The sequence below is a fragment of the Engraulis encrasicolus genome, chromosome 3 (assembly GCF_034702125.1).
Source record: "Engraulis encrasicolus isolate BLACKSEA-1 chromosome 3, IST_EnEncr_1.0, whole genome shotgun sequence".
Classification (NCBI taxonomy): domain Eukaryota; kingdom Metazoa; phylum Chordata; class Actinopteri; order Clupeiformes; family Engraulidae; genus Engraulis; species Engraulis encrasicolus.
Window position 1 is genome coordinate 48,741,458 of NC_085859.1, and position 25,771 is coordinate 48,767,228.

The window sequence follows — 25,771 nt, forward strand, 5'->3', positions numbered from 1 at the left end:
GTATTGAAGGCAGTTTGAGCGTGGAATGACATCGCGCAGACCGCGCTTCAAAACAGGGCATAAATCAAAATTAACTGCATCATGGCTGCGACATGCTCACTCCGTGGCACTGCCAGGAAGTATAACCCGCCCTTAAGGCCCGCCCTAAAATGCCGTTTGACCACAATCACAGCGCTGCAAAAGGACGAGGTCGGTCAGAAGAAGTCAGTTTGACAGCGCTCCATGAACTCAAAGCGCAAATCTCATGTTTTCAAATGCAAGATATTACGGTCATATTATTATTAAAAACGTATTGGAAATTGTGCCTGGGGTATTTGTGACAAAGGTGCAAGTTTCCCCGCGAGGTAACAGGAGGAAATCGCTTTCCCCTTTCCCTAAAACCGGGCTATATTATGCTTACCGGCAGTTGGAGAGTCTGGCTTGAAGGGTCTCAGCATCCTCACACTCGACTAGAAAGCACGCGGACCAACAAACTACGTTGTGTGCTCAATCATGCCACCACCTCACTCGTTTAACTTTTCAGTAAGGTTGTAAGCAAAACACAAATCTGTTTCAGGGTAGGATTTTGTTTTCTGACCTAATTAATGAAGAAACAGCGCTAGCAAAGTTAACTATCAGTCACGTCTGGAGGATTGTTTTGACTAGCAGCTGATGGACGTTTTTTGTTAGGGCTACTGAAGATACATCAATGCAATTCGCTACCTGCTGCCACCTAGTGATAAGGAATTATTTCATGCTTAGGACGCCAGTCAACAGCAGACACTAGACTACTAGAAAATGGCATAGGCATTATTTGCTGATAATAACGATGAAATTAAAAAAAAAAAAAAAATCTCCAAAAATTTTCCACGGCACACCTGACGATCTCTCACGGCACACTAGTGTGCCGCGGCACACTAGTGTGCCGCGGCACAGTGGTTGGGAAACACTGGTCTAATAGCTACCTTGATAAGTTTCAATCAGGTTTCCGTGCCTACCACAGCTCTTATTAAAGTTATGAATGACATAAGATTGAATTCTGATGCTGGCAAATCATCCATCTTGGTGCTACTAGATTTAAGCGCAGCTTTCGACACAGTTGATCATGCCATACATAAACTGGAACTCTGAGTTGGCTTTACAGACATAGTGATCAACTGGTTAAAATCGTACTTACAACAAAGAAGTTTTTTGTCGCCATTGGAAGACATACCTCATCACAGATGTCTCTGAATTGTGGGGTCCCCCAGGGCTCCATTCTGGGACCACTACTGTTCAATCTGTATATGTTGCCACTGGGACACATTATCGAGAATAACTCCATAAATGACCATAGCTATGCGGATGATACCCAACTCTACTTATCTATGTCCCCCAATGACTACACCCCCTTTGAATCACTCTATCATTGCATGGACCAAATTAACAAATGGTTGTCTCCAGTGCTTAATTTGTCAAGCAGGAGGTCCCGGAGCCCAGAGGATGGGTGGCTCCCCCAGGAGGGGGGGTCTGTGATGTCTTTCCCTGAGGTTCCATCCAAGGTTCCGGAGCTTTCATCTGAGGTTCCGGAGCTAGCTCCCCCTTGCTCCCCCTCAAATTAAGCACTGGATGTCTCACAATTTCCTCCAGCTGAACACAGATAAAACTGAAGTAATTATATTTGGGAAAAGAGAGGAGAGACAAAAGATTGCTACTATCCTTGAAACAAAGGGACTGAAAGCAAGGGAAACTGTTAAAAATCTTGGGGTCCTCATTGACAGTGACCTAAACTTAAACAGTCACATGAAAGCTATTACTAAGTCTGCATTTTATCACATAAAAACGTCTCTAAATTTAGGGGCCTTATGTCTAAACATGATCTGGAGAAGCTAATACATGCCTTAATTTCTAGTATGGTTGATTACTGTAACATTCTTTTTACTGGCCTCCCCAAAAAGACCATGAAAAGACCAGCTTCAACTTGTACAAAATGCAGCAGCAAGGGTTCTTACAAAAACAAGGAAGTTCGACCACATTACTCCAATTTTAAGATCGCTGCATTGGCTCCAAGTAAGCCACAGAATTGATTTTAAGGCAATGCTACTTGTGTTTAAATCATTAAATGGAATGGGACCCACATATCTACTGGATATGTTTCAGCTGTATGCACCAACCAGGTCACTAACGTCAACGGAGAAGAATTTGCTGGTGATTGAAGTCAAAACAAAGTGTGGAGAGGCAGCCTTTAGCTTCTATGCTTCAAAGCTTTGGAACCAGCTTCCAGATGATGTAAAAATGCACCCACTATTGATAGCTTTAAATCTAGACTCAAGACAAAGCTGTTCTCAGATGCTTTCCCCTAGCTTAAATTACATATCCTTCTTATTTTTTTATTATTATTATTTTTATTTTTATGTTTTTTTTATTTCATTTTATTATTATTTTTACCTTATGTTTTATATTAATGTTTTAAATGTATTTTGACTCTAATTTATTTCCTTCTTTCTTCCCTGTTTCCTTTCCTTTACATTTGTTAACTTTGTGAAGCACATTGAGTTGCACCTGTGTATGAAATGCGCTATATAAATAAACTTGCCTTGCCTTGCCTTGCCTTGTGTGTGTGTGTGTGTGTGTGTGTGTGTGTGTGTGTGTGTGTGTGTGTGTGTGTGTTTAGCCTACCTCCTCTAGTAGAGGAGAGTACAGATACAGGATGTGCTATTAGTTATTTCTTATTGATTGCTTTATTGACAACACATCAGTTTTCTTCTTATAGAAGCACTGTTGTTCCTGTGGTCAAAACAAATCCATACATTATTTTACATTTTTCTCTTTTCTTTTTAGAAATGATACAAACCCCAACAGAAGACAAAAACACAAGACACACAAAACAGAACAAAACAAACTCAAAAGAGGAAATGAGAACCTGTCACTCATAGGTTACGTTGGTCCTATTAATATAGCCTTCACCCTATAAATAGAGAGTGAAATAAAACACAAACGGAGAAAGTAGGCCTACATCAGAGCAAGTTAATAAAGTAAAGTACATCCAATAAGAAAACAAAAATAAGTAATGTATTTTGTATAAACAATAACAGTTTTAATTTAGTTTTGAAGCTTTTGTCAATGTTTTCCTTAATCAAGAAATTGGGCTGGGAGTTCCATGCCAGCATTCCTCTACAGTGCAGTGTTCTTTGTCCAGCTCCAGTTCTGTAACAAAAATCTTTCCTCGACTGAGTGTCTAGTGGAATATGTGTGTGTACTACTGAAAAACACAAAAAAGTTAAATAAAGTAGCTGGACACTTTTTCATAATCACATTCCTTAAAGCAGAGAAGAGTGTTGTGTAACCTGTCTTTAACTGATAACCAGTTCAATGTGTTTAACATTTCAGATACCCTTGTTCTATAGGAACAATTGAGCACAATACGTGCAGCTTTGTTCAGAACAACTTGTAATTTGTTGAGATTGTTTTCGGATGTATTAGACCATACAACAGAACAGTAGTCCATCTGGGACAGAACTATAGCCTGCATTAGTTGTTTAACCAGGTAGCCTGGCAAATATTTATGGCAGTATTTAATTGCAGCCATACCTCTACCCATCTTCTTTACCATTTCCTTAATATGGCTCGTCCAGGTCATCCTGCTATCAATTAAGACACCCAGTAGCTTTACTTCTGTGACTTGTTCTATTTCTTTGTCATCTATTTTTACATTCAATTTTGGGTCTAATCTACCTCCCCATTTAGAACACAATACATACATTTAGTTTGTTCAATATTAAGAACTAATTTATTTGAGTCAACCCATTTCTTGACCTGTAAAAGGTCATCATTTAAGATATTTTCTAATTCGTTTGCTGTTGAGGCTGCTACATAAAGAGTAGAGTCATCCGCATACATACCAATGGATGTCGGTTTCAACATAAAGGTAAATCATTAGTGAATATTGAAAACAATAATGGCCCTAAGCAGCTTCCTTGTGGAACTCCACATCATTTATTAGGTGATTTAATAACACATACATTTTATATAGCGCATTTCATGACACTCAAAGACACTTTACAAATGATAAACATGTGTAGTAGACAATACAAAAACACAGGGGTAATAACAGAACCATGACAGATAACAAAATCTAATAAACTACACACACATGTTCGATGCCAACCCACCTCCCAATGTTCCTGCCACCTGCTAGTAGTTGGAGCCTCCCTGGCTGTGGCACCAGAGGCTGCAGGACCGTGTTTGGAACAGTAGGGGGCTCTTCTCCACACTTCCACTTCCCCACAGTTACAGCCAGTGCCACCGTTAGACACACGCTTCTGAAAAACACAGGGGGACAGCAGACAAGCTCAGCCATTTGGTTCCATAAATATAATAACATCAACATCAACAACAACAATAACAATCATAACATCAAAACAGTTGCCGCCTTTCTAAACACTCAAGGTCACTGTACAATAGTGTTCTCAAATTATTTTTCTCCAAGGGCCAAGTGAGCAAGTGTGGCTGCAGGTCAAACCAACGTCCCCAACTTAATGAGAGACAAGTTAGATGTCTGGACAGAGAACAGATTTTCACTTTTCCGTTTTCCCTTCTTGTCTGTTGACTGTTAGCGTAAGATCTAACTTTCTGTGAATGCTCTAGAGAGATATGACCCACTGAAGTTTTAGTGATCAAAATCACACACATTCATGTTCATTTGTTCTGACCTCATGGCGGGCCAAATGTTTGCCATGCCCTGGCCAGATTTGGCCCGTGGGCCTTTGTTTGGAGACCAAGGCTGTGCAACATTAACACATCAGTAAAAGCAGACACAATAGCAAAAATAAAAGAACAAAAAAGCTCATAAAAGTAAATTAAGAGGAGGGGAAAATATTGCAGTCAGAAAGAATAGGCTAACTGGAACAGATATGTTTTCAGTCAGGATTTAAAGAGGCGAAGAGAGTTGATGTTACGGATGATGACAGAGGAGAAGGACGAGTTCCAGAGTTGGGGCACAGAGCAAGAAAGCTCTGCTGCCCATGGTACAGAGTCCAACAGAGAGGACCGTGAGGAGGATAGAGGAGGATCTGAGGGAGCGGGCGGGGGTAGCAATGTGGAGAAAACCTGACGGGTAAGGAGGTGCAAGGACGTGTATAGCCTTGAATACACTAGACGCCGCCTTGACTACCCCTTTGCATGGGAACGAGTGGCTCAGTCTGTTTGCCGGCATGTTTGTGCGGGGGTAGTGCTGCTTGAATGAACATCAATTGATGACAAGGGGATATGCAATAGGTGGCGGTAAAGCCACATTTTTGCTGGTTATGTGAAAACAGGAAGCTATTACCTTGGCAGCGGTGCCTGAGACTTTCCACGGCAAAAAGCAGAATGTCCTCATTTACACAATATATTTAATTCAAAATTAACTCACATTAATGACTAATAAAGCTTAATTCTGCTTTGAAAGCGTCATGTACACACTTGCCAATTTGGAATTAAATGTTCAATGTAAATAAACTCGACGGAACTATTTAATTCTAAATTATTAATTCGGAATTAAAAACATTGTGTAAACGTGGTCATTGTGACATCTAGGGTTCTATATCTACGTATGATCTCGGTCATCATGGGCTATTGCATGACTTGCAGCATAATGGCATTCTTGGACATGGCAAAATGTCGTAGGAAATTTGGGAAGAGATGGCAACTTGCCTTGATGGTATGATTCACATGCACACTGTTCTGGAAGCAGTCCTGGCACATCACACAGCTGTTGTCCAAGACGCAGTCTCTGTAAACACACACAAACGCTTCCAGCCTGGCCTTTCCTAATACAGTATAACTTCTGCCTCTCTCTTTATCAGTGTGCTGCATGCCTTTGCAGCTTCCCCCTTTGCGTGGGCTCTAGCCGTTATCATACTTGCAGGCATTCTTGACGAGCATGATGTGTCTGATCTGGTTTCCAGCAGACTGGAAGAGTTCTAAAAAAGGGCTACATTTAAAAAAAAAAAAAGGCCTACAAAAAATACTGCAGTGACACAGGGAACATTACTGCAGTGACATAGGGAACATAGGGGACCAGGAGACAAAGGACATGTCCAAAGAAGATAGATCCTCCCAGGAGGAGACATACAGTAGTAGACAGGGAACATAAAACAAATAGAACATTGGCCCCGTGTTCTTGGCCCCGTGGCCACGACCCAAACCGGCCTTCAAAACCATGCAATAATAATCTTTCCAAGGTGCTTCATGTGCCAGCCAATATAGTGTACAATTAACTGGTATAATCTCATAGGCCAAGTCAGGTCCAGGGGGTGGGGGCGCCCAAGGGGGCCAACGGGCCAAGGCCCCAAGGGGCCAGGCCAACTTGGCCCCATGGCCTCTCAACATCTCAAATCTGAGGGAGTAAGTGAGATGTGATTAGCCATGCCTTGCTCTAAAATTGATTAGAATGCAGGAAATTGCATCTAAAAAAAATCTTTTTTTTTCTGGGCGGGTTGGGGGCCAAGACAGTGTCTGGCTCAGAGGGTCAGAATTTCTTAATCCGCCCCTGGTCATCGGTAGACTATATATAGATACAGAAGAGAATGAGTCATGAGAGGAACACAGTGCAAAGTTTTCCCTCTGGCATCACATTTTAGGGCAGATGGAACCACATAACGACTTAACGCTCCATATTACGCATGGAAAATGGGGGATAGTGCACAATGTTTTATGTTGCCTGAAGATGCTTTATCAACGTGGTTTTGGGTGAATTTGTTGTCATCTGGTAGCATGGGTGCGCACCGTGCGCTCCTGTTGCAGAATCCGAAACCAATTAGCCTACAACAGCGGCATAGTCATAAACATAAAAACCATAGGCCTACGTGTACAAAGCAACATATTACTCACTCGACCATTGGGAAATATAGCTTTAAGTTAGGTCCACACCCTGCCAATTTAGGGTGCTTTTTTAATTAAAGCAACCATATGCCAGTGGTGTAGTGTACTTTTTTATGGTGGGTATACTGTATATTGGAGCATTTTTTGAAGTGGGTATACTGTATATATTTGTGTTATTCTAAATAATGGAATCAATTTTAGGTGGGTTTACTGAAATCCCTGAAATTTTGAAGTGGTTATACTCCGTAGGCCTACACCACTGGCATATGCCTTATGAAGATCCAGGCTAATCGAAACGTTGCTGGTTTTAATTAAATTACCTTTTTTGGAGCTTATTTGGCAGTGTGCTGTGAAGACCTGTCTTCTTATACGGTCATGCCTCGGCCAACTAGAGCGAAGGTTTTCTGTAAAGAACAGTGTTTAAAAGAAACGCTTAGCTGCAACGCTGGCGCGCGCGTCAATAAAAGCGTCACTTTCACTTTCTCTTTCATTGTTGGGCACAAACAGTGGAGCACACTGTCAGCTGCGCATTGAGTGAGAAAACGGATTCGACAACAATGGTAAGCTTCATACAACAAACGGCGACAACAAATTTACCCAAAACCACATTGCTAAAGCCTCTTCGGGCGACATAAAACAGTTTGCACTATCCCCCATTTTTCCTTGCGCATGAAGCGTTAAGTCGTGCTATAGGCTTACATGGTTCTATCTGCCCTGGAATGGCATGCCAAAGGGAGTTAGCACTGTGGCATAACTCATTCCCTTCTGTATCCATATATAGTCTGCCGATGACCAATTTCCAGATGACGAGACGGTGCCACTTCAAACCACACAGCCAGATTATATATTTTCGCACGAGGCCTAATAGGTTCGACTGCTTTTCTTTTGTTTTTGCAGAGTTGGCAGAGGCAGACACCGCGGTGCGGAAGAGTGTGCAGAGCCTGGGAGACCATCTACTCTTGCAGGTCTGGAGCATATCATCTGGCTATGACATCATCAGTTGCATTAACATAGGCTACAGTAGCCTATAACTCATATGATCATACAAAGCGGATTCCAAAAAAGTTGGGACACTTGGTATTTTGTGAATGAAATCAAAATGCTGGCATTTTCAAAACATTCAATATGTCAATAAGGTAGAGCATTGTGTATAGACAACATATCAGTTGTTAAAGCCAAGCAGAATGATTGTTTTGGGGTAATTATGTGATCATTTAAAATTTCACCCTTGCAACAAATTCCAAAAAAGTTGGGACAGGGCCAATAAAATGCCTTTTATGTTGAATAAGACTAAACACAACACAAGGGAGGAGACTTAACATTTAAATACTTTGACTGATGGCATGATTTTATTTAAAAAATAGATATTTTGATATGCGAGACATGATTTCAGCAGCTCAACTGATAGGTGTGTTCTTCGACTTGTTTACCTTCTTGTTATGCTTAACATGTGGCATATCCTGACTGCAAGAAAACAATTTTGTCACCTGTTTATTCTTATGATGAAACATCACTGTTGGAACATAGTAGAGATTGAAATTTGCCATAATTGTGGGGCAATATCTAAAGGCTGTGCTCCAAAATATAATGCCTTGGTAGCTATGTATGCTGTTTAAAGTCTGAATATATCATTCAGCCCTCATTTTAATGCTCTACATGAGTAAGAAGACCATAACCAAGGCATCTCTGCACCCCTTTACCATCATATATGCTGTCTTACAGACTGACCACTAAATCAAGCTGAAGTATTCATTTTCTTCATAACTTGGAGGGTGCATGACTCCATGATTTTAAAAAAGAATGAAATATTTTCCATTCTGTAATCAGAGGACAGTTTCACATGTCTCCTATGTCCATCTAGAATGAGCTTCGCCACTTGCAACACTGTTTAATGTCTGCATCATGTGCCTTAATCAAGTGTTGTGTTTATGGTCATTTTTTCAACAGCTGTCATTGTTGGAGTGTCATAGTTTGCTTATTGACGATGGGTATGTCATGATCTCATAACCCATGCAATGATTTGACAGAACTCTACATTACAGAAATAGGCCTTATATGCCTGCAATTTTGATAATTAAATCTTTCTGTGTAATAGATAAGTAATTAGTCCCTCAAAATCTTCGCTACTGAGTGCCACAGCCTCTCTGTGGTGGTATTTTATTTGTGCATTCATGTTGGCAGTCAATATGGTTCCTTTCAAAATATTCCCCCTTGTGTTATTTTTAGAATTATCCAACTATTACAACATTTTCTGGCCCTGTCCCAACTTTTTTGAGATTTGTTGCATGGGTCAAATTTTCAATGACCACATATTTCCCTCAAAACAATTCTTTTGCCTCATTTTAACTGTTCCTGTGTTGACCTTGTGCCATTGTGCATCTTATGCATGGATTGAATGTTTTGAAAATGCCAGCATTTTGATTTTATTCACAAAATACCAAGTGTCCCAACTTTTTTGGAATCCGCTTGTACAGTCGTCAGATATACAGATATGCCACATCTAATTTGACCAGTGGGCAGCCGTGGGTTATTGGTTAGGGAGGTGCTCTTAACCCTTCTGTTGTGTTCGGGTCATTTTTGACCCGTTTTCAAGTTTAAGTGTGAAAAAAATACACTTTCTTTTTTTGTCCTGGATTGAAGCTTCATCTATTCCTCAGTCACAATCATTTCAACATCAAAAAATATATGTTTACCATTTTGGTAAATTTGAAAGGTCTAAAAAAAAGTTACATCTGTGGTGTTCGGGTAAAAAAAAAAAGTCTTTATCCTGCTATAAATCTCTTTGGGTTGGTTTGGACCCAAGCACCACATATTACGCTATTGATGATATTTAATTTTTATTTTATTTTAATTTTTAATTTAATTTGATGAAAAAAATATATTATGTTGTACCAGGCTACCATATCAGCTGTAATACATGGACAACATAACCACCAATTGTATCACTTTAGGACATATAAATACTGAATTTATACAGGTTTTGATCGTTTTGGTCATCAAAAATGATGTGTTTACTGTAAGATAAAAAATCTGAAAAGTCAAAAAAATATATTAAATAAAGCAATCTTTCCATGGATATGAATATATACTGAGTTAACTATGAGATGAAAAACAATATTTGATTAGAAATAGTGTTTTAGGTGATTTATGGCTTAGTTTTTCTCTCACGGGTTTAAAGTTGACCCCAACACCACAGGTGTATGCAGCTTATGAACACAACACAAGGGTTAAGATCAGAGGGATGCAGGTTTGAATCCCGACCTTACCTCTCCCTACGCCGCCAGTGCGATTGAGCAAGGCACCTAATCCCACATTGCTCTAGGGACTGTAACCAGTACCTTGTAAATAACTGTTAAGTTGCTTAGGATAAAAGCATCAGATAAATGTAGGTAATGTAATGAAATGACCGAATCATCATCAGGGACTATACCGACATAGCGCATACTTCCAGGAGCAAACCTACAGAATATATGGAACATATTAGGGAGTATAGGCCACACATTCCAATGTGCAATTTGTTTTATGTTCCTTGTCTACTACTGTATGTCTCCCAGGAGGATCTATGTCCTTTGGACATGTCCTATGTCTCCTGGTCCCCTATGTTCCCTGTGTCACTACAGTATTTTTTGTAGGCCCTCAGACATATCATGCTCGTCAAGAATGCCTGCAAGTATGATAAAGGCTAGAGCCTGCGCAAAGGCAGAAGCTGCAAAGGCATGCAGCACACTGATAAAGAGAGAGGCAGAAGTTATACTGTATTAGGAAAGGCCAGGCTGGAAGCAGAGCTCCGCACGCTGCAGCATGAAAAGAAGTCGCTGCAGTCCTCGTGGAAGCCGAAATTTATTTTATTTTTGTTTGTGTGTGTGTGTGTGTTTACAGAGACTGTGTCTTGGACAACAGCTGTGTGATGTGCCAGGACTGCTTCCAGAACAGTGTGCATGTGAATCATACCATCGAGGTAAGTTGCCATCTCTTCCCAAATTTCCTACGACATTTTTTTCCTACGGCCACCTTTACATGATGTTTTTAATTCCGAATTAATAATTCAGAATTAAATAATTCCGTCGAGTTTATTTAGGCTACATTGAAATTTAATTCCAAATTGGTAGCCTAAGTGTTTAGCCAACATGACTTTTTCAAAGCAGAATTAAGCTTTATTAGTAGGCCTAATTAATAATTAATTAATAATTAATACATTTTGAATTAAGTGTATCATGTAAACAAGGCCATTCTGCTTTTTGCCGTGGAAAGTCTCAGGCACTGCTGCCAAGGTAATAGTTTCCTGTTTTCACATAACCAGCAAAAATGTGGTTTTACCGCCAGCTATTGCATATCCCCTTGTCGTCAATTGATGTTCATTCAAGCAGCGCTACCCCCGCACAAACATGCCGGCAAACAGACTGAGCCACTCGTTCGAATGCAAAGGGGTAGTCAAGGCGGCATCTAGTGTATTCAAGGCTATACACCAGGCACGTGCGCTCCAATACGGCAGGGGAGGCAGTGCCTCACCAACCCTATGAGAATGATGAGATGCAGTAAATATGAATAATAGTAACAAGAATTTGTTTTCGAGCATCTGCAGCATAACTACCATTTGTGCAGTAGTTAAACAGTTTCAATAATTTTCAATCATTTTCGTGACCAAAATCGTAATATTTGCACATTTCATGTCAAATTTCTCCCAATACGCTGAATTTGGGGCAACTCCTAGTTTGCCTCAAGCCGGATTGCGCAATCCCTCGTTAACAAGCTTGTGCGCATGCGCCATTTTGCTCGTTCTGTGGTAATATTGTATTAAACGTTTTTATACACTTAATAGAAATATGTATGGTTATTTTACTTATATATTTTACTATTTTCTACGTGTGGTTATCATTTCTTTACTCTGCATGCTTTGGCATAACGCCCACTGAAAGATATAGTGGTGAGGCCAGCAGCAGTCTGGCCGCAATCTCATTCTGGCATTGAGAGTCTTGCTGGCAGTTACGTCATAGCGAATCTGAAGTTCAGTCGGTCGTGTCATTAGTGTTGGCTAGCTTGTTCACTTTGACTGCTACCATGGAAGTGGATTTCATAACGAAACTAAGAGCTTCAAGTAACAGGAATTAACAGGACAGAATAAGGTAGGAAATCCGTTTTCCCCCTGATGTGCTCGCCGAAGCACTAAGTTTACTATTTGGTGGCAATGTTGTTATCGATGTTGTCTACTTGTCTTCCGTCTAACAAGCCCTCACTTCAAAAGGAAAGCACCTGTGCTATCCTGTCACCAAGCTAACACCACTTTCAAAAATGCACACCTTTCCTGAAATCATGGTGGGCTGCCAGGGTGTTTTAGTTACCGTATGTAGGCCTAATGTGATGTGTGTAGATTCGCTTGTGTTTGTTGGGCATCTGCGTGTGACTGGAGTGAACAGTGTACAGTGCGAGGCAGCGAGAACAGTGTCTGGCTGCGCAAGCTACTTGTAGAACCTAGTAGTAAGCTAACATTTAGCTCCACTAGACAAGCTACATCCAATAGAAATATTAAGCTAGCTCCATCTGTAAAATGTAGCGAACTACATCATTACAAGCTACTTCAACTAGAAATTCAAAAGCACAGCATATTTGTATTATTTGGGCTGCAAAACTGACATCTGATATGTCTGTTGGATATGATAGACCCATATGATATTTTTGGCCGTGGTACCTATGGTCAATCAGCTGGCTTCTTTGCTCTCCTGTCTCCCCCCGGTGTGTGCGCATTTTGCCTCGTCATTAGTTTTGCGAGTTTGATTGCGAGTTTTGATACTGGTCTGATGGAGGTAGAGTGACATAGCGCATGAAAATGTCAATAGAAACAAAGTTGTGGACATTCGTGTGTATGATTTGATTGCTCGAGACATTTTTGGGAGACAATAGTCCATGGTCTGGAAACTAGCCGTCTTCCTCCCCTGCCTTCAGTGTGTGTGTGTGTGTGCGCGTGTGTGTGCCTGTCGCGTTTGAGAGTTCCATTGGAGCACGGCAAGAGCATATGACAAGCCGTTTTAACATATAATAGCCAGAATGGATATGTGTTGCAGTTGCGCATGGAAATGTTCCGTTTCTCCGATGACGTTTTTTTTTTTTTGTTGTTTTTTGTTTTTTAGCTTCCCCAACAGTCTTGCTGTAGCGCCTCCTATGTGTAGGCCTACCTTATGTTAAGAAAGCTATGACATATGAAACTTATCGGTAGGCCTATTTGGCAAATATTTACTAATAATGTAGCTGTATATTTGAAAATCTGATATTGGAAAAGTCAGTGCCTCACCAGCCATAAACTTCAGCGCACGTTACTGCTATACACGTCCTTGCACCTCCTTTCCTGTCAGGTTTTCTCCACATTGCTACCCCCGCCCGCTCCCTCAGATCCTCCTCTCTCCTCCTCACAGTCCTCTCTGTTGGACTCTGTACCATGGGCAGCAGAGCTTTCAGTTGCTCTGTGCCCCAACTCTGGAACTCGTCTTTCTCCTCTGTCATCATCCGTAACATCAACTCTCTTCGACTCTTTAAATCCTGACTGAAAACCTATCTGTTCCAGTTAGCCTATTCTTTTTGACTGTAATATTTTCCCCTCATCTTTACTTTTATGAGCTTTTTTGTTCTTTTATTTTTAATATTGTGTCTGCTTTTACTGATGTGTTAATGTTGCTGTACAGTGACCTTAAGTATTTAGAAAGGCTTCAAGTGTTTTATTGTTATGATTGTTGTTATTGTTGCTATTATTAATAATATATCTATGGAACAAAATGGTTGAGCTTGTCTGCTGTCCCCCTGTGTTTTTCAGAAGCGTGTGTCTAACGGTGGCACTGGCTGTAACTGTGGGGAAGTGGAAGTGTGGAGAAGAGCCCCCTACTGTTCCAAACACGCTCCTGCAGCCTCTGGTGCCACAGCCAGGGAGACTCGAACTACTAGCAGGTGGCAGGAACATTGGGAGGTGGGTTGGCAACGAACATGTGTGTGTAGCTTATTAGATTTTGCTGTCATCTTTCAAACGACACCTCATCTTTCAATGACACCCACCTTTTCCAGACCATTTATTATCCCTAAGGCCTGCGTATGCAGTTCCTCCAACCACCACCACTGCCCTCGTCCAGATCCATTGTTGTTGTCGTCCTTTGTTATCTCTCATGGTTCTGTTGTTCCTCCTTTGTTTTTGTATTGTCTACTCTACGTGTTTCTTTGAGAGTCATGAAAAGCGCTGTATTAAACTTAGGCCTATGTCTTATTAAACCACCTATTAATTGATAAGAAATAACTAATAGCACAACTAATCTGCACAGGTGCCCCTTCATCAACAGCCTGCAGCCTCTACTAGAGGAGGTAGGCCACACACACACACACACACACACACACACACACACACACACACACACACACACACACACACACACACACACACACACACACACACACACCAGGAGGAAACTAGTCAGAAGTGGGTTTTTTTTTTCCTGTTCTTTGTTTCTAGCTTTGACTTGTAAGGGGGGGATGTGTGTGTGTGTGTGTGTGTGTGTGTGTGTGTGTGTGTGTGTGTGTGTGTGTGTGTGTGTGTGTGTGTGTGTGTGTGTGTGTGTGTGTGTGTGTGTGTGTGTGTGTGTGTGTGTGTGTGTGTGTGTGTGTGTGTGTGTGTGTGTGTTTTCAGTCACAGTGAAAATGGAGGAGCCAATGTGTCTGATTGATACGGAGCGTGACGGGCGCCTGAGTGTCCAGCAGGGGGCACTACAGGTCCTGGAGCAGATCCAGCAGCCGGTGGTGGTGGTGTCTGTGGTGGGGCTCTACCGCACGGGGAAGTCCTACCTCATGAACCGACTGGCTGAGAAGCAAAGAGGTTCCAAGCAATGCTGTTTTAATTACGCTGAATTGAATTGCAATATACCACAATATTCTCCTTCAACACTGACAGTGTAATGTTAAAAAGCAATAATAATATCAGTATTATTAATTCTGTTGTTGTTGTTAACATAATAATTGTACCTCTCTCAGGCTTTGCTCTGGGCAGCACCATTGAGTCCAAGACCAAAGGCATCTGGATGTGGTGTGTGCCTCATCCCAAGAAAGATGGTGGGTACACACACTTACAGAGACACAGACACACACACACACACACACACACACACACACACACACACACACACACACACACACACACACACACACACACACACACATGCATCCTTGTCCATTCAGAAACACTGATATTCTCCACTGTTACTCCCCCGCACTAGGACACACCCTGGTGCTGCTGGACACAGAGGGGTTGGGAGACGTGGTAAAGGTGAGGGCAGTGTGACACATGAAAGTGTGTGTCTGTGTGTCTGTCTGTCTGTCTGTCTGTCTTTTTGTGCTTGTGCGTCAGAGAAAGAGAGAGAGAGAGTCTGTGGAGGGACTGGGAGATGTCCTTAAGGTGAAGGTAGTATGTGTATACCAACCAGGACTTCACACTAGCACCTACCAACTGGCCAAAGTGGGTAAAACTTGACTGTGGCTGGTAATCATTTCCGTTTCACTAGTTTAACTTAATCTTGGGTATGACATCACTGCGCGCTTACGTCCTTGCATTAGTGAAGTAGAATTGTCTGTTGTGCAATGGCCTAGGCCCTAAATATATTACAGATATGCTCAATAATTATTATTATAAAACATGCCTCAGGTCGTCAGAGTCTCCTTGTGCCCAGGGTCAAAGTTTGGCAAGGTGAAATGGCTTTTAGCCATCATGATGCCAACTGCTGAAATCTCTTAGAACTACCCTAACTACCCTAACAGGGGCTTGTTTTAAAAAGAAATGGAAAAAATAGTCTTGTTTTCATCTGCCTTTGACTAATTTGTAAGGTTCATATGAGCGGTGAGCTTATTCATGTACCCTCTCTTTAGATGATAGCCTGCGTATGATAATGTGCTGTATGATTGATTGAATATGATACACCACAGTTGGCTATATCCTGTTTTTGCCCATTATCAATTGTTTATATTTAAGTTCAAAGAAGAACATACTCAGATTTCTTTGTGTGGTTTATTGTCATTTAGGGAGCTATGCTCATAGCACAGATCTTCTTGGTTTAGTACTTCCTCTCCTGAGTACAGATATGAAGACAAAAATACTGTTCTGGAAAACTGCTTGCTAACCTAGCCGGTGAACAAAAATGCGAATATCAAGTCCTGACACCAGAACTGGGTGTGTTTGTGCTATGTGTTGATGAAATCCTTTTTTCTTGTATACGGTTCTCAATTTTCTCCTTTCCCCCAGGGTGATGAGAAACATGACACGTGGATCTTCTGTCTGGCTGTTCTACTCAGCAGCACCCTGGTCTACAACAGCATGGGCACCATTGATAACACGGCCTTGGAGAAGCTACAGTATCCTATTACACACACACACACACACACACACACACACACACACACACACACACACACACACACACACACACACACACACACACACACACACACACACACACACACACACACACACACACACACACACACACACACACACACACACACACACACACACACACACACACACACACACACACACCAGGGGTGGCACTTAAACATTTTCCCCACTAGTCACTGTGGCTGTTATATTCTAAAATCTACCAGTCACTCGCAATTTTTACCAGTCACCATTTTTGCCACTTCAACCATTCAAAACATTGTAATGCCAAGTAAGATCATTTTCTGATCAATACTTTTGTTTCAGATGTCAAACATTGAATTATTGTGATGCCAATAATTTTTTCATTACCAATTTGCTTAAACATTTGATGTTGGATGCTGCATGTAATTCAGCATTAACTTGGACGCTTTTAGAAACATTTCACCCATCAAGGTGACGGGTGGGTTGACATACTTCACCCGCCAAAGGCCAAATTCACCCTTCATTTGCAAGTGGACGGGTGCTTATTTCCATCCCTGATTCACAGACACAGACACACACGGGACCCACTAGTTTCACGCCCTTTTGGTACTTACGTGGTACGTCACATTTCAAACAAGCGATTTAGGGTTAGGTTAAGGTTTAGGGGGCTAGGGTTAGGGTTAAGTTTAGGTTTAGGGTTGAGGTTAAGGTTAGGGTTAGGGTAGGGTTAGGGTCGTATCACGTAAGACGTAAGTACCGAAAGGGCGCCGAATTAGTGAGTCCCGAGTGAAACACACACACACACACACACACACACACACACACACACACACACACACACACACACACACACACACACACACACACACACACACACACACACTCTGCACTACTGTACATAGTATACTGCACTACTGTATATAGATACTGTACATGTGTGGCAGTTCTCATCTGCTCTATTTAGCCACTCTGGGTTTGAACCCGCGACCTCTCAATCACAACAATAGTTTGGCACAGGTACAGGAACACTAATCTAAAAGTCAAGGCCAATAGGGAGGGAGGCCAGGAGGAAGATTTAATAACATTCTACTGACGAAGTCTGCTAGTTGGCATCTATGATCAAGATACCTGTTGTAATCTCTGGCCATCACAAGAGACCTGTTCAGAGTCGACGTCCTCATGAATGCGTACGCATCGTTGACTCAAACACACCAGAGATATTGTAAGGATATTACGAAAGACTCCACTTTTCTGGGTGGTACTGCACTCTAGGGGGAGTGCAGGGTCCATTCAGAAAGAACGGGCTGCTGCGCTCAGAGCTGAATCTCGACAGCGGCCACTAAGAGAACCGCAGGCATGGGTAAAATAGGAAGTGGTGATTCTGTATGTAATATTGGGTGACAGTGCAGACACTAAAGAGAGAAAAACTACACGTTCTGAAGCGTGTACGTTGATAAAAAAATAGAGATTCCGAAAAGTACACTTGTGCTATTTTGAGAGGGAAGAGGCTGTTCCAGAAGCATAGGAGCTGTTTGTTGTTACAAGACATTAAACTACTGACTGGACTGATGACAGCGCCAGGAATGCCCGTGTCTGTGGTGACCACTGCATATCTGAAGTTATCGCGAGCATCCGTTCTCTTATTTCGGAAAAAACATCAGTCGAGTCTCTGTACAAGTGAATGGAGCATGGACGATTTCGAGGCAGTGGTGTGCACGCAGCCAAATTACGTCATACCTGTTTACAAGCTCTAAAGGAGTCTATAGATGAGTTCTCCTCAACAGCTTCCTCTACAGTTTTGTGACAGAACTGACGGAGCACATCAGGGTGAAGTCCACTGATCACAGCAAGAACACAGAGCTGATGCGCATCTTCCCTTCCTTCGTGTGGACCGTCAGAGACTTCAGTCTGGACCTGGAGCTAGACGGCAAGCGCATCACTGCTGATGAGTACTTGGACCACTCTCTGAAGCTGAAACAAGGTAAACAACATGCACCTAACAAGGCACACTCACAGACAAACAGACTCACACACACGCACACACACACATACACACACACACACACACACACACACACGCACACACACACATACACACACACACACACACACACACACACCAAACAGACTGTCACACCCAGATTCACACCCATCATTGGTAAGACCTGGCTGTCTGCACTGTGCACTGTGTTTGAAATAGGCTCCACCCCTGAAGTAGAGAGGCATAACAAGGTTCGACAGAGCCTTACAAGGTTCTTTGCCGTGCGACGCTGCTTTGTCATGGATCGCCCCGCGAACAAGGAGAAGATGAAACGCATGGAGCAGGTGAAAGATGCTGACCTGGAGCCCAGCTTTGTAGAGCAGGCAAATGAGTTCTGCAACTACATCCACCAGCAGGCCCAAGTCAAGACCATGAGAGGAGGCCGAGGGCTGACCGGCAGGAGTGAGTAGCGCTGGCCAACACCACATACAGAACAACATACAACAACAACAACATACAATACAGTACCTGCCTGTCTGCTGCCCACTTTTGGCTCCAGAGCAGAAGTTGAGAACCTAAAGGAGTTTGGTTGTAAGAAAGTGGATTTCAGCATTTCAGAGCTGTAATTCCAGAGGTACAACTCCATCTTCATGCTTCAACAAGAAGCCCAGTTACGCACAACTAGACCCTTTTGTAAAATGACCTGGATGAAGAATCTTCTCAAAAGAACCTTATCTGATCTCACTTGTTAATCTGCAGACTAGAGAGACAAGTCTATTAAGAATAAGAATTAATAATTGAATTCTTCATAACAATAAATTTCTCTTTGAAAAGATGTAAACACCTGATAATTCAGAATTAAATGTTATTCCATTGTTAATTCCAAAACTTTATACCTCTATCCACCTATACACCGATCCGAGGAAATAACCGGAAGTAGAGTGGCCGCCATTGCTGGAGTGCTTTCCGAAGCAAACGCGTATCTGGAAAGTGGAGCAGTCTGTACTTTTATAAGCCAATAGTAGCCAACTAGTACTAACTTAATGTACCTACATACGTGGCGGCTAAAAGAAAATTCATGACATTAAAAAACAAGACATTTGCGAGCTTTGAAAGTATAAATCACTGAATAAATACAGGTGGGTATGAGACTGTCCCAATCGAGCTAGCGGCTAACAAATAGCCAAACTGTGGTAAGATAGCTAGCAAGCCGGATAGCTAGCCTTGTGTTAACTCAGAACATGCAATGTTGACAAATAACAATTGACACTGACCATTTAACAAGCCCAAAATTACTCAACATTTTGCTGGTAGATCAAGGAGGGTCTCGGGGTTGAAAACCATTCCATTCCATTCCACTTTAAACAATTGCAGTCGCTTTACGCATGCTACTTGCGAGACGATGACACAACAGGCAAGGATGCAGACCCAGTGTGTGCATCCCCTGTCCAATCGCAATGCTTTCTGATCCCCAGAAGCTTATTCGGGATTAAATGAAAGTGCTTCGAAACCTGATGGAAAACACCTTTAATTCTGAACAGTCTATTTCCAATGTTTTTATTAGGAATTAAAAACATAATGTCTGGCAATTGTCTGAATTGTTTTTGCTGATGACTAACGGATACCTGTGTTGGTCGACTTCTTGCGTTGGTCCGGCAGTGCTGGGCAGCCTTGCAGAGACCTATGTGGAGGCAATCCGCAGTGGGAAGGTGCCGTGTCTGGAGAGCGCTGTGGAGTCGCTGGCCAAGATCCACAACAGCCGAGCTGTGGCAGAGGCTCTGGAGTTCTACCAGGAACAAATGACCCAGAGAGTGCAGTTCCCCACAGACACACAGGAGGCGCTGTCTAGGGTCCACACAACTGTAGAGAAACAGGCCATTAGCATCTTCATCAAGGCCTCCTTCAACGACCAAGATTACCAGCACCAGAAACAGCTGAAGGTGCAGTCAGTCAACAGGATGAATGATGGCTTTTAACGTGACTTCTCTCTTCACATGTTTGTATGTTTCTCACTGACCTGCAAAGGCAAAAGACCTTAGACCTTAAAGGATAAATTCAGCCAATTTCAACATGCAGTTGTAATGCTCATACTACCCTGGACTTGTCAGTACCTGAGATTTTTTTCCCTCAGCCTTTTCTGAGATTCTGGTCATTGTAATGGGGGCAGGTGTTTGTTTACATTTCAAAGAAATGTCTTTACTTATTCCCAAAAACATCCAAAAGGTTATGCAACATCAGCAGACAACTAGCAATAAGCGATTCCTTTTGGGAAAATATTTGGAGTAGGCCTATGTTAAGATGTTCAGAGTTTTTTAATGTAAACAAAATGTGACCCCATTAGAATAGCTCAGATCTCGGAAAGGGCCAAAAAATGCATCATCAAGTCTGCACTGGCAAGTCTAGGGTATAGTGTTAGCATATTTAAATTGGCAGAACTGCTCCTATATAGGTGTGAATCTGAGAAAGAATGTCTTATGTCTCCTTAAAAAACGCTTGAAGAACAAGAGAAAGATAAAATGCTCATTTAACTGAATGGATGGTGCAAAATTAGTAATCGTGTTGGCAAAAGTCAGAAGTCATCAGCATCAAATGGGAACACAATGCTGAGCCACTTGCAAAATGTGTCCAAGAAATAGGCAAAAACATTCAAATATTGGTGTTAAGTCATGTGATCCTGCTGTGTCTTCCTCCCAGGCCAGCATAGAGGAAAAATACGGAGAGTTCTGTAAGATGAACGTGAAGGCGTCTCGTAATCTGTGCGGGGAAGTCATCCGTCAGGTGTTTGCCTCTCTGGAGAGTGGATTGAGCAACCGTAAGTGTACCTAATTGTCAAAAATCTATGTAACAGGGTTAGCACAGAAGTTTGAAATTGTGTTTGGCCAATAAGACATTGAACATAATTTCTGTCTCTGTCTTTGTCTCTCTCTCTCTCTCTCACACACGCACACACTCACCCACACGCACATACTCACTCACCCACACACACACGCACACACCTAATCTACTCATACATGAATTTACATTTTTTTCTCTGACACATTCATTCACAGCAAACCCACTGCCATTCCACACTCCTACATGTTCAGTTTTTCAAACACTAACATACACAAGACCTGGAGGCTACAGGGATTTCTGCTCTGACCTCGACCATGGAGTAAAGTGCTACAGATCACAGCCAGGCAAGGGACTCATGGTGAGTCAAGAGTAAGTTGCTGGATCTCAAATGGTGCACTTGTGCACTTCAGTGTTCATGTGTCATGTTGGCTTATTAATTACGCACTAAATCATAGTGCCCGAAGTGCAGAAGTGCACCATCTGAGACACAGAATGTGTGTGCGTGTGTTTGTGTGTGCGTGCCTGTGTGCATGCGTGTGTGTATACCGCACTGAACTATCGACCAACGCGTGTGTGTGTGTGTGTGTGTGCGTGTGTGTGTGCGTGTGCGTGTGCGTGTGTGTGTGCGTGTGTGTGTGTGTGTTCCCAGGGTGAGGTGGTCCTGACAGAGTATCTGAAGGAGAAGCATGTGGTGGGCGAGACTATCCGGAAGGCTGACACGAGCCTGACTGAGGCCCAGAAGAGGGAGGAAGGTGAGAGAAATCAAACACTACAGTGTGATACTGTCCCCTAGTGGTGGAATGCAAATTCACACCTTCACAATTTCCGTGCACACTTTCTTTGGTCTTCCCTCCCTCCTCTTCTCTTCTCTTTTCTCTTCATATCATCCCATCTCTCTACTTCTCCTCTCTTCCTCCCAAAGCCCCTCCCCTACCCTCTATCCTCTCCTGTTCTCACTCTTCTCTCTTCTTTTCCTCTCCTCTCCTCTCCTCTCTTCTCCTCCTGTCCCCCTCTTCTCCCCCTATTCTCCTCCTCTCCTCCCCCTCTTTCTCTCTTCTGCCCACTTCTCCACCTCTCTCACACTTCTCCCCCTCTCCTCCTCTTCTCTCTTCTCCTTCTGTCCCTCTCTTCTCCCCCTCTCCCTCTCTTCTCCTCTGCCTCTCGTCTCCTCTTCTCCTACTGTTCTCCTCCTCTCCCTCACCTCAACCCCCTTTCCTCCTCTCCTCTCTTCTCCTCCTCTCCTCTCTACTCTCCTCCCCCAGCTTGGAGGGTGCGGCAAGAGGAGTCAAAGCAGCAGGAGCAATCTCTGCAGGAGCGTACCCGTATGCAGGAGCGCGCGCTACAGGACCTGAAGGAGAGCAATGAGGAGAACATCAGGCAGCTGAAAGGGAAGATGGAGGAGGAGAGGAGGAGGAACCAGGAGGAGCTGGATCGCCTCCTCACCGCCAAGCTGCAGGTAATCTGGCAACCGCACGGCTGACAGGGGCCTGACCTCTTTGTGTAGAAGTAGAAGTGAAAGTCCCAAAGACTCCCTCCAACACAGTCCAAGTAACTGGCTATAGACCAAATGACTCAATATTAGATCCCCATCGATTGCTCTACCCCATGTGTGTGTGTGTGTGTGTGTGTGTGTGTGTGTGCGTGTGCGTGTGCGTGTGTGTGTGTGTACGCGTGTGCGTGTGTGTGCGTGTGCGTGTGTGTGTGTGTGCGTGTGCGTGTGCGTGTGCGTGTGTGTGTCTGCCTGCGTTTGTCCCTGCAGGAGCAAAAAGAGCTTCTGGAGCGTGGGTTCAAGGGACAAGCTAAAGAGCTGCAAGACGAAATCGATAAGCTGGTCAGAGACAGGAGAGATGCTGATAAGCCCAAACTTGATCACGGTTTCTGGTCCGAGTTGGGAGATGGCATCCAGGAGATTGGCACTGGCATCGGCCGGATGGGGAAAGCTGTGGTTACAGGTGTGGGAAATGTCGCAACGTCTACGGTGAATACAGTGAAGGGCTGGTTTGGCTGGTAGCCAGGGTTCGGGGGTGCTGAATACTAATATACTCTCAATGATATTAACCCTTTCTAGAGTTTCTAGCATTGCAAGTGGAGGACAAAGTGTTTTGTAGTAGATACATATATCGACAGACAAGCTCATCGATAAATGCTTTTTAAAATGTATTTTCATTCACCTCTGATACTATATTCTGTACGTGAGCCAAACCAAGGGAACATGAGAGTGAGATTATTCATTTCAGTGGTGACTGGTTCATGAGGGGGTTGGGAATATCTAGAAAGGCTACAGATTACTCTCCAACAATCTAGAATGCGTAACTGTCCACCACTCAAGGCTGCAGTTACTCTCCTGCAGTCACCTAGAGTGGCTACCAGTTACATGCCAACAGTCAACACTCACAGAAGTGCCTTTACCTTAAATACGTCAGGCATGTCCCCACTACACACATCATGCTTAATATGTCCACTAGATATCTATAGGTCACTGCTAAACTAGATATCTTTCCATTTCATATCCACTAGATGTCTAGTAATTACTGCTTAATAGCCACTGTATGACAAGTGATTACTGTTTCACGTGTCTGCTAGTTGCTTCATGATAATATTTATTATTTCATATTCTCACATTATCACTCGTGATGAAGGCACTGTTTAGTATTATTTTGTGAAATGAAATTAAATATTTGAATATTAATCTTTATTCACGATATTATTGCAACGTTGACGTCATTTGTTGATGGTGTTTTTCTGTTTTCAGTCATATTAATATATACAAATAAAAAAGTTGAAAGTGAGTAAAAATGTGTTGTTCATGTGTTCAGTTGGAGATCATGTCCATATAACATGCTACCAGAGGGGTATACTACTTACTCCTGAACCTGCTTCTTAGAATAGGCCACAGGACCACTCCTCTGTGTTTGAATGGTGTGGATGATTTGGTTGTGTTAGCCTGGTTCTCACCAGACGTGTGTGTGTGTGTGTGTGTGTGTGTGTGTGTGTGTGTGTGTGTGTGTGTGTGTGTGTGTGTGTGTGTGTGTGTGTGTGTGTGTGTGTGTGTGTGTGTGTGTGTGTGTGTGTGTTAATGGTTCTTTGACAGGATCTGAATCTTAGTGGTTCGTTCCTTTCAAAGAGTCGTTCATTTTCACGTTTTTAAATATGTATTTGGTGTTAATGTAACGGAGGCCAACTAGCAGAGTGTGGCGTAGAACTTTAGTAAACCTCCCTCCCGAGGCCCTGGCGTGGCCAACCGTTGGGGCACTCGTCTTCCATGCGGCTGACCCGGGTTCGATTCCCGGCTCGGGTCCTTTGCCGACCCCTCCCCGTCTCTCTCCCCATTTGCTTCCTGTCCACCTCTCACACTGTCCTGTCAAATGAAGTTGAAAAAGACCAAAAAAAATGTTTAAACCTCCCTCCCGAAGCATTCATACAGTATGAGACCACTGAGCTAAAGGGCCAGTCCAATAGCCCAACGCTACTGCACTGTATTGAGGCTTTGGGAGGGAGGTTTGCTAACATTCCATGCCACACTCTGCTAGTTGGACTCTGTTACACTCTCCCCCCCTAAACCTCACTCCCATCTGGGTCACGGCACCATTGTGACAGAGGTGTTCCCGTGCAGTTCGTCCCCCTCAGGGCCGCAAACTTGCCACCTCCTCAACGCTTCGGTTCGGAAATGGAAGTCACAGTACGAGACCGCTGAGCTAAAGGGCCAGTCCGATAGGCCGAGGCTACCGCACTGTATTGAATCTTAGGGAGGTTTACTAACGTTCCACGCCACACTCTGCAAGTTTGGCTCCGTTACAAAAGGAAGATTCTGTAGATATGAAAAATACAAAAAGTGAAAAAAGTAAAAGTGAAACAATGTGTATGCTATTAATTAATGGGAGCATGTCTGATTTGTTTTCAGTCACTGTTGAAGTGTCATTTTGAATGTGTTGATGTTTTCACACTGTCTGATATGAGCTGGCAGTGTATTCCAGGACTTTGTTCCTCTAATGGACAAAACCATTTGGCTGAATTTAGTTCTACGCCATTTCACTTTACAGTCCCCTTTTGCCTGGGCTCTTGTGTAAGAATGGGTAATGGGTAAGAAAGTTATGAGCTTTAACCAACAAGCGTTTGCATAAACACATCCACAGAGGGCGCCATTTCCATAGTGCTGAGTCACAGAGAGCAAACTGTATGTCCGAGCAGGTGCTCTTAGTGGATTACAGCTCTACATTCAACACAATCATGTCCTGAAAGTGGTAGATTGGTGTACTGAGAACATCCTTATATTACTCTTAGAACATCAATGACATTTGGGGACACAGCAGAGACCCACTGGGAAAGTGTCTGTAATTGTTACACAGCACACCACATCACACAGTAGCCTACACCAGTGTTTCCCAACCTTTTTTGTCTCGCGTACCCCCTAAACCTCTTTGTTGTGCCATGAGTACCCCCTAATTCATGTTTTATATCGCTTTCCCTGTCCTGATGTGACTGCTCCATACATTTGTTATAATAATATATTTTCAAGTACCCCCTGCAGTGTGCTCGCGTACCCCTAGTGGTACACGTACCCCTGGTTGGGAAACACTGGCCTACACAACGAAACTGTATTTATGCGTTATGCATGCAAAGATGTGTGCTTGGGTATGGTGAATGCTCAGGGTACCTCGGTCATGCACAAGGAGCGCTGGTTGTTCACTTTCCCCACCCAGCAGTGTCTGTAATCAAATATCTCTCCACTTCTACACAGGCCTGATCTGTCATTT

At 43.0% G+C, this 25,771-nt stretch overlaps 1 protein-coding gene across 1 annotated transcript; it reads left to right on the forward strand.

Annotated features, from left to right (window-relative positions):
• Window positions 1-7,305: 7,305 nt before the first annotated feature.
• On the forward strand, window positions 7,306-23,801 carry LOC134446244 (guanylate-binding protein 1-like). Its single transcript, XM_063195578.1, has 17 exons — window positions 7,306-7,382; window positions 7,720-7,787; window positions 10,702-10,780; window positions 13,625-13,774; window positions 14,121-14,160; window positions 14,483-14,668; window positions 14,824-14,901; window positions 15,066-15,115; window positions 16,085-16,194; window positions 17,998-18,182; window positions 18,402-18,644; window positions 19,842-20,122; window positions 20,877-20,994; window positions 21,233-21,375; window positions 21,667-21,769; window positions 22,280-22,473; window positions 22,777-23,801. The coding sequence occupies exons 1-17, from the start codon at window positions 7,380-7,382 to the stop codon at window positions 23,026-23,028; spliced, it is 2,283 nt and encodes a 760-aa protein (XP_063051648.1). The 5' UTR covers window positions 7,306-7,379; the 3' UTR covers window positions 23,029-23,801.
• Window positions 23,802-25,771: the final 1,970 nt, after the last annotated feature.